We start from the raw sequence: 9,458 nt of genomic DNA, 5'->3' as shown, positions 1-9,458 counted from the left end.
AGGCGACCGGCCCGCAACAACGAGTCACTAGACATATGAGCCGAGTACACCCCCTCCGGTCAAACCTCCACCCCGGCAAACCTCCCCTAACCCAGAATGACGCTGGCCCAATTGTGGCTGCGGCCACCCTATGGGACTCCGGTCACGGCCGATCTTAACACTGCCTGGGATCGAACCGGGGTCTGTGGTGATGCCTCAAAGCACTGCATGCAGTGCCTCGACGCTGCGCCACTCGGTAAGACGCTGACCACTTCGGTAGCCCGCTTGCGCACTCGGTCCGACCGCTGAGCCACCGGTAGACCGCTGGGCCACTCCGTAAACCGCTTGGAGCCATCGGTAGACCGCTGCGCCACTCCGTACCCGCTGGAGCCACTCGGTAGACCGCTGCGGCACTCCGTAAACGCGCTGGAGCCACTCGGTAGACGCTGCGGCCACTCGGTAGACCGTGCGGGTAGACGTGCGCCACTCGGTAGACCGCTGCGGGTAGACCGCTGCGCCATCGATAGATCCGCTGCGGTAGACCGCTGCGCACTCGTAAACGGCTGCGCCACTTCGGTAGAGCCGCTGCGGCCACTCGTAGACGCTGCGCTCCATCGGTAGACGCTGGCTCGGTAGACGCTGCGGGTAGCGCTGTCGCACTCGGTTAAACGTGCGCAACTCGTAAACCGTCTGGCCCCACTGGTAACAGTGAGCCCACTCGGTAGACGCTGCGCTCACTCGTAGACCGCTGAGGCCTGGTAGACCGCTGGAGGCACTCGAGACCGCTGCGCCACTCGGTAGACCGCTGCGCGTAGACCCGCTGCCGCCACTCGGCTAAACCGCTGGGCACTCGTAAGACCGCTGCGCCCCTACGGTAACCGCTTGGAGCCACTCCGTAAACCGCTGGTCACTCGTAGGACCGCTAGCCACTCGGTAGACCGCTGGCCACTCGGTAGACCGCGCGCAACTCGGTAGACCGCTGCGCCACTCGGTAGACCCACTCGTCACGCGGCCTCGTAACCGTGCGAACTTCGTAGAGACCGCTGCGCCACTCGTAAACCGCTGGAGCCACTCGGTAGACCGCTGAGCCCTCGAGAACCCTCCCAGCTCGGTAGGACGCTGCGCCACTCGGTAGACCGCTGCGCACTGAGTAGACCGCTGCGCCACGTCGGTAGACCGCTGCGCCACTCGTAACCGTGACTCGGAACGCTGCGACTCGGACGCCTCACTCGGTAGACGCTGCGCCACTCGTAGACCGGCTGCGCACTCGGTAGACCGCTGCGCCACTCGGTAGGACCGCTGCCGCCACTCGGTATGACCCGCGCCTGAAGCCGCCCACTCGTAGACCGCATGAACGCTGCGCCACTCGTAGACCGCTGCGCCACTCGGTAGACCGCTGCGCCACTCGGTAAACCGCTGCGCCACTCGGTAAACCGCATGAGCCACTCGGTAGACCGCTGTCGCCACTCGGTAAGTGAGCACCGTGGCCGCTTGCCCCCCCCACTCGGTAGACGCTGCGCCAACTCGGTAGACCGCTCAGGTACCGCTGCACTCGGTAAACCGCTGCGCCACCGGTGGACCGCTGCGCCACTCGGTAACGCTGCGCCCACTTCGTAAACCCGCTGCCGCACTCGTAGACCGCTGCCGGCCACTCGGTAGACCGCTGCGCCACTCGCGTAGACCGCTGCGCCACTCGTAGACCGCTGCGCCACTCGGTAAAAGACCGCTGAGCCATCTCCCGTAGACCGCTGCGCCACTCGGTTAACCGCTGCGCCACTCGTAGACCGCTGCGCCACTCGGTAGACGCGAGCCACTCGGTAGCCGCTGGAGTCCACTCGGTAGACTCGCTGCGCCCTCGGTAGAACCGCTGAGCCCATCGGTAGACCTGCGCACTCGGTAGACCGCTGCGCCACTCGGCTGGTACCGGTGCCGCTGCGCCACTCGGTAGACCGCTGCGGCACTCGAAAATGATAGACGCTGCGACCGGACCCAGCCAGGTAGACCGCTGCGCCACTCGGTAGACCGCTGCGCCTGCGGTAGACCGCTGAGCCACTCGTAGAACCGCTGCGCCATCGGTAGACGCTGGAGCACTCGGTTAGAGCCGCCTGCGCCACTCGGTAGACCCGGAAGCCTGGTAGAGCCGCGAGCCATCGGTAGACGCTGGAGCCACTCGGTAGACCGCTGCGGCACTCGGTAGACCGTGAGCCACTGCGCTAGCACTGGTAGACCGCTGAGCCACTCGGTAGGAACCGCTGCGCACTACGTAGACGCTGAGCCACTCGGTAGACCCGTTGAGCACAGTACGTGACGCCCTGAAGACTCGGGACCCTGCAGCCACTCGTAGACCGCTGAGCACTCGGTAGACCGCTGCGCCACTCGGTAGACTCGCTGAGCACTCGGTAGACCGCTGAGCCACTCGGTGCGACCGCTGGCCTCGGACCGGCTGACCGACTGTAGCACCGGCTAGAGCGCTGGCACTCGGTAGGACGCTGAGCCACTCGGTAGACCGCTGCGCCACTCGGCTAGACCGCTGAGCCAACTCGGTAGACCGCTGCGCCACTCCGTAAACCGCTTGGAGCCAATCGGTGCGACCGCTGACACTCGGTAGACCGCTGCGCCACTCCGTAAAAACCGCTGGAGCCACTCGGCTAGACGCTGAGCATGGCCGCACTCGCGTACGCGGCTAGACGCTAGCCACTCGCGTAGACCGCTGCGCACTCGTAGAACCGCTGAGCCAACTTCGGTAGACCGCTGCGGTAACCGCTGCACCACTCGGTAGACCGCTGCGGGTAGACGCTGCACCACTCGGGTAGGACCGCTGCGCCCTCGCTAGGACGCTGCACACTCGGTAGACCGCTTGCGCCACTCGGTAAACTGTATTTTTTAACATTCAGTGTGGTGTTAGAAGGTTAGTTTCAGGACTCTTGTTAGACCTATGAGATTTTCAGTACTGTTGTCATGTCGAAAAATAATTACTACTCTCTCTCCTCCCCCCTCCCTCTCTCTCCTACCACCCTCCTTGCTCGATTCCCCCCCTCCCCTCTCGCCTTCCCCCTTAGCTCTCTCACTCGCCGTCGTCGCTCTTCCCCTCTCTCTCGCTCTCTCACCCTCCCTCGCTCTCGCCCCCCCCTCTCTCCCCCCCTCCCCCCTCTCTTCCTCCCCTCCTCTCTCTTTCTCTATCTATCTCTCTTACTGCTGTAACGTAATGCTCTACACTGCTCTTTTTACAAGACTCCTGCTGTGTAGATATGGCTATCATCAATATAATGGGCTTCTTACCTCACACACACACGCACGCACGCACGCACGCACGCCGCACACACACCACACACACACACACACACACACACACCACACACACACACACACACACACACCACACACACACACACAGGTCTACGGTGTACTTTACACATATCTAGAGAACACACACTCTCACAACATGATTGTACAACATAAACACATAAACACACACATACACACTTACAATTGTGCACATGAAACACAAAAAACACACCGGACACACACACACACACATAAACACACAACACACACACACACAAAGTCTCCTTTAAACATAATTTTCATGTAATTCATAGACAACCACCCTGACACTGACTGTGTGCGGCACTAAACCCAGGAACTGTCTTTCTTAAAATGTTCTGATTCATGTTTAATCTACGTTTTTAAACGTTTGGGGTGGAAAAGATATGTATATTTGTGTATATATATACAGTACCAGTGAAAGTTTGACACACCTACTCATTCAAGGGATTTTCTTTATTTGTACTATTTTCTAACATTGTAGAATAATAGATGAAACATTCAAAACTATGAAATAACACATATGGAATCATGTAGTAACCAAAAAGTGTTAACAATTCAAAAAAATTTTATTTTGAGATTCTTCAAAGTAGGAACCACCCTTGCCTTGATGACAGCCTTTGCAACACTTTTGGCATTATCTCAACCAAGCTTCATGAGATAGTCACCTGGAATGAATTCAATTAACAGGTGTGCTTGTTGAAAGTAATTTGTGGAATTTTCTTTCCTTTTTAATCGTTTGGGCCAATCAGTTGTGTTGTGACCAGGTAGGGGTGGTATACAGAAGATAGCCCTATTTGTAAGAGACCAAGTCCATATTATGGCAAGAAGCAGCTAAGTAAGCAAACAGACAACAGTCCATAATGTGTAATATATTTCTCTACCTATATAAATGTTAATTTGATAATGTATCATAAGGAATAACTTATAGGCTACAAAATATAAAAAATGACATTTTACTGATTATAAAGCATGTGATCTTTTTCCTTGTAGCCTAAATCCCTAAACCCCCACCCTCACCCGTACCACCGGAGGAGAGGAGAGGTGTGGATGGAGTGAGAGAGGAGGAGGAGAAAGTGGGAGGAAGAAAGGAGGAGGAGTGGAGGAGAAAGTGGAGAGGAGGAGGAGGAGGAGGAGAAAGTGGAGAGGAGCGAGAGGAGGAGGAAGGAGGAGGAAGAAGGAGAGAGGATGGATGTTTGTTTATCCTACTAACCTCAGTTGGGCTGAACCTAGAAGGTTTAGTAAACGTTTGCTGTCCTTTTTTTTAGTCTAATGCCGTAATACACAGCTAATACACACACGTTGTGACACTCGCGCGCACATCACACACACACACACACACACTCACACACAACACACTAACGGTTTATCTTACCCTCCAGCAGTGTTGGGAGGCAAAGGGAGGGCAAAACACACACACCACCCCCTTCACCGTGTTATCCTGTCTTTCCCACAGCGTCTGGTTGGTAGGCTGCCAGGCCAGTCTAAATCTCTCTCTCTCATACCATATTGATGTACAGTGTATTCAGAAAGTATTCCAGAGCCCTTGACTTTTTCCAAAATGTATATGTTACAGCCTTATTCTAAATGTATTAAATTGTTATTTTCCCTCATCAATCTTAACACAATACCTATAATGACATCACAATACCCGCAAATGACAACACATACCTATAATGACATCACAATAGCCCATAACAACGAAGCAAAAACAATGTTTTAGATTTTTTTAGCAAATTTCTAAACATAAAAAAACTGAAATATAACATTTCTAATAGAATTCAGACCCTTTACTCATACTTTGTTGAAGCACATTTTGTAGCAATTACAGCCTCAAGTCTTCTTGAGTATGACGCTACAAGCTTGGCACACCTGTATTTGGGGAGTTTCTCCCATTCTTCTCTGCAGATCTCTCAAGCTCTGTCAGGTTGGTGGGGAGCGTCGCTGCACAGCTATTTTCAGGTCTTTCCAGAGATGTCGATCGGGTTCAAGTCCGGGCTCTGGCTGGGCCACTCAAGGACATTCAGAGACTTGTCCCTGAAGCCACTCCTGTGTTGTCTTGGCTGTGTGCTTAGGGTCGTTGTCCTGTGGAAGGCGAACCTTGGCCCCAGTCTGAGGTCCTGAGCACTCTGAAGCAGGTTTTCATCAAGGATTCTCTCTCTCTCTCTATCCCTATTTCTCTCTCTCTACCCTCTCACCCTTACTCCCTCTCTCTCACTCTCTCTCTCTCTCCCTCCCCCTCTGTCTCTCTACCCCTATTTCTCTCTCTCTCCCTTCTCTCACTCCCCCCTCTCTCTGTCTCTCTGTCTCTCTCTCTCTCTCTTCTCTTCTCTCCTCCACCTCTCTCTCTCCTCTCTCTCTGTCTCCCCCCCCCCCCCCCATGCAGGGTCAAGTTGATGCGTTCTTAAGGCCAGTCTCTGGGCATCAGTATCATGGGGTAGAGGGATGGGCAGCAGGCTGAGCAGTGGAGAGGTGATGAGAGGGTGTTCATTAAACACATCACACCAGAACGCCCTGCTGGACACAGGCACCCTGAAGACTGGAGACAGGATACTGGAGGTAGGGAGGAGAGGAGAAGGGAGAGGGGAGAAGAGGAGAAGGGAGAGGGAGAGAGAGAAGGGAGAGGGGAGACTGGATACTGGAGGTAGGGAGAGAGGAGAAGGGAGAGGGGAGAGAGGAGAAGGGAGAGGGGAGAGAGGAGAAGGGAGAGGGGATGTGTTTGTGTGTGTATATGTTTGTGATGAGTGTTCATTAAAGAGGTGTGTGTGTTTCTTCCTTCTGGTGACTTTTCCTGGCCACACATCACCTGATTCTTCTTCATTTTCATCGTCCTCTTCCTCTTTTACGTCTTCTTCTTCTACTTCTTCTACTTCTTCTTCTACTTCTTCTTCTACTTCCTCTGCTTCTTCTTCTACTTCTTCTACTTCTACTTCTTCTTCTACTTCTTCTTCTACTTCCTCTGCTTCTTCTTCTACTTTTTCTACTTCTTCTTCTACTTCTTCTTCTACTTCTTCTTCTGCTTCTTCTACTGCTTCTTCTTCTGCTTGCTCTTTGAAGTCTAGGCTGATTAACTGTAATGTACTGCTGATGTAAACAGGGCTTCAGGAATGCATTTGATTGGTTGATGTATTGCTGATTGATCAGGTCGGAGGCATGGATCTGAGAGATGCCAGTCATGAGCGTGCAGTGGAGGCCATCCGTAGTGCTGGAGACCCTGTTGTCTTCCTGGTGCAGACTGGACAACACAAATCACAGGTTGGTTTAGTTTGGAACTGCCACTCACATGTACGCATGCACACACATGTCCTCTGATATCATGTGACGTCTCTCTCTCTGTCTCTTCTGTGTTTCATATCCTCTCCCCGTCAGTCGTCTCCTGTGCTCTCCAACCATGAGAGGCAAGCCTCAGCGTCACACAGCGACTCACTGAACAACAGGGTTTGTAATTCTGTGTGTCTTCCCATTTATTGTATTAGAATATTATATATATTCTGTGTAGAATGTGYATCTATGTATCATAGTATTTGATGTTAGAATATAGAACAGCTTGGCAACTTTAATGTTTTGTTTACTAGAACATAGAGTTGGCTAGAGGGCACATCAATGATGCRGTCAATGRTAAAACAGGTGCATATTCTATCCAACTCTTTGTACGAGACACGTGCAGGTAGTCGTGAGGTTGTTGTGTCACGTCTAGTCTGTGTTGTTGATTCCCATGTGTTTTCCTCATAGAGACAGAACTATACCTTATAAGTGTGTACTCTGTACTCTGTACGTGGTGTGGTTTTCCTCATAGAGACAGAACTATACCTTATAAGTGTGTACTCTGTACTCTGTACTCTGTACGTGGTGTGTTTTCCTCATAGAGACAGAACTATACCTTATAAGTGTGTACTCTGTACTCTGTATCTCTGTACGTGTGTGTGTTCCTGTGTGGCCTGTATATAGATGCCAGAGAGTCACAGTGGTTGTTCCTTAGTCTCTCCCCCGCCAACCCCTTCACCCCTACTCCCTTTAAGGTTCGTACACCTGTGTGTGATGAGACTGTAACCATAACCCTAAAAACAGACATACCCTCTATTCATATACTGCACTAATACAGCCTCTCACCAGCACTAATACAGACCTGTCTACATGTGTGTATTATATGGGGTGTGTTTGTTTTGAACACACCCTGTATTCCTTTGTTGTCCCGGCGTCTTCAGCCAACAGCCAATAGGACTGTCAGGAGAAGCCCCACAACTGTCTCTGCAACCAATCACACGGAGAGACACGGAAGACGACAGCTGGAGTGGGTTACACCACGCGCACGCACCTACACACACACACACACACACACGTGCGCACGCACGCACACACCTACACACACACACACACACACACACAAACACACACACACACGCACGCACGCACACCACACAAGCACGCACCTACACATACACACACACACACAAAACACACACGCACGCAGCACGCACACACCTACACACACACGCACGCGCGCACCTACACACCCACACACACACTCATTATAGGCCTGCAGAAAGAAGGAGGGGATTGAACAGAATAACCACTAGTCTCCTAGACACTGACAAGGTGGGGATTGAACCAGAATAACCACTAGTCTCCTAGACACTGACAGGAGGGGATTGAACAGAATAACACTAGTCCTCTAGACACTGCAGGAGGGGATTGAACCAGAATAACCACTAGTCTCCTAGACACTGACAGGAGGGGATTGAACCAGAATAACCACTAGTTCCTAGACACTGACAGGAGAGGATTGAACCAGAATAACCACTAGTCTCCTAGACACTGACAGGAGGGGATTGAACCAGAATAACACTAGTCTCCTAGACACTGACAGGAGGGGATTGAACCAGAATAACCACTAGTCTCCTAGACACTGACAGGAGGGATGGAACCAGAATAACCACTAGTCTCCTAGACACTGACAGGAGGGGATTGAACCAGAATAACCACTAGTCTCCTAGACACTGACAGGAGGGGATTGAACCAGAATAACCACTAGCCTCCTAGACACTGACAGGAGGGGATTGAACCAGATAACCAAGTCTCCTAGACACTGACAGGTGGGGATTGAACCAGAATAACCACTAGTTCCCTAGACACTGACAGGAGGGGATTGAACCAGAATAACACTAGTCTCATAGACACTGCAGGAGGGGATTGAACAGAATAACCACTAGTCTCCTAGACACTGACAGGAGAGGATTGAACCAGATAACCACTAGTCTCCTAGACACTGACAGGAGGGGAACCAGAATAACCACTAGTCTCCTAGACACTGACATGATTGGATTGAACCAGAATAACCAGTAGTCTCCTAGACACTGACAGGAGGGGATTGAACCAGAATAACCACTAGTCTCCTAGACACTGACAGGAGGGGATTGAACCAGAATAACCACTAGTCTCCTAGACACTGACAGGAGGGGATGGAACCAGAATACCACTATAGTCTCCTAGACACTGACAGGAGGGGATTGAACCAGAATAACCACTAGTCTCCTAGACACTGACAGGAGGGGATTGAACCAGAAATAACCACTAGCCTCCTAGACACTGACAGGAGGGGATTGAACCAGAATAACCACTAGTCTCCTAGACACTGACAGGTGGGGATTGAACCAGAATACACTAGTCTCCTAGACACTGACAGGAGGGGATTGAACCAGAATAACACTAGTCTCCTAGACACTGACAGGAGGGGATTGAACCAGAATAACCACTAGCCTCCTAGACACTGACAGGAGGGATTGAACCAGAATACCCACTAGTCTCCTAGACACTGACAGGAAGGGATTGAACCAGAATAACCACTAGTCTCCTAGACACCTGACAGGAAGGGATTGAACCGAATAACCACTGACAGGAGGGGATTGACAGAATAACCATAGTCTCCTAGACACTGACAGGAGGGATAGAACCAGAATAACCACTAGTCTCCCAGAATAACCACTAGTCTCTAGACACAGACAGGAAGGATTGAACCAGAATAACCACTGACAGGAGGGGATTGAACCAGAATAACCACTAGTCTCCTAGACACTGCAGGAGGGGATAGAACCAGAATAACCACTAGTCTCCTAAGAATAACCACTAGTCTCCTAGACATGACAGGAGGGTATTGA

The 9,458-nt window shown here is 51.7% G+C and overlaps 1 protein-coding gene across 1 annotated transcript; it reads left to right on the top strand.

Annotated features, from left to right (window-relative positions):
* Positions 1-5,704: 5,704 nt before the first annotated feature.
* Positions 5,705-6,741, top strand: LOC112079544 (multiple PDZ domain protein-like; the record flags this gene model as incomplete). Its single annotated transcript, XM_070442365.1, has 3 exons — positions 5,705-5,862; positions 6,448-6,558; positions 6,673-6,741. Coding segments are annotated over exons 1-3 (294 nt in total), but the record flags the coding sequence as incomplete, so codon positions are not given.
* Between the last annotated feature and the right edge of the window lie 2,717 nt (positions 6,742-9,458).

Source organism: Salvelinus sp. IW2-2015, unplaced genomic scaffold (genome assembly GCF_002910315.2).
Source record: "Salvelinus sp. IW2-2015 unplaced genomic scaffold, ASM291031v2 Un_scaffold8411, whole genome shotgun sequence".
Classification (NCBI taxonomy): domain Eukaryota; kingdom Metazoa; phylum Chordata; class Actinopteri; order Salmoniformes; family Salmonidae; genus Salvelinus; species Salvelinus sp. IW2-2015.
The sequence above is the reverse complement of the archived record's forward strand: the minus strand, read 5'-3'. Positions and strand labels throughout refer to the sequence as shown.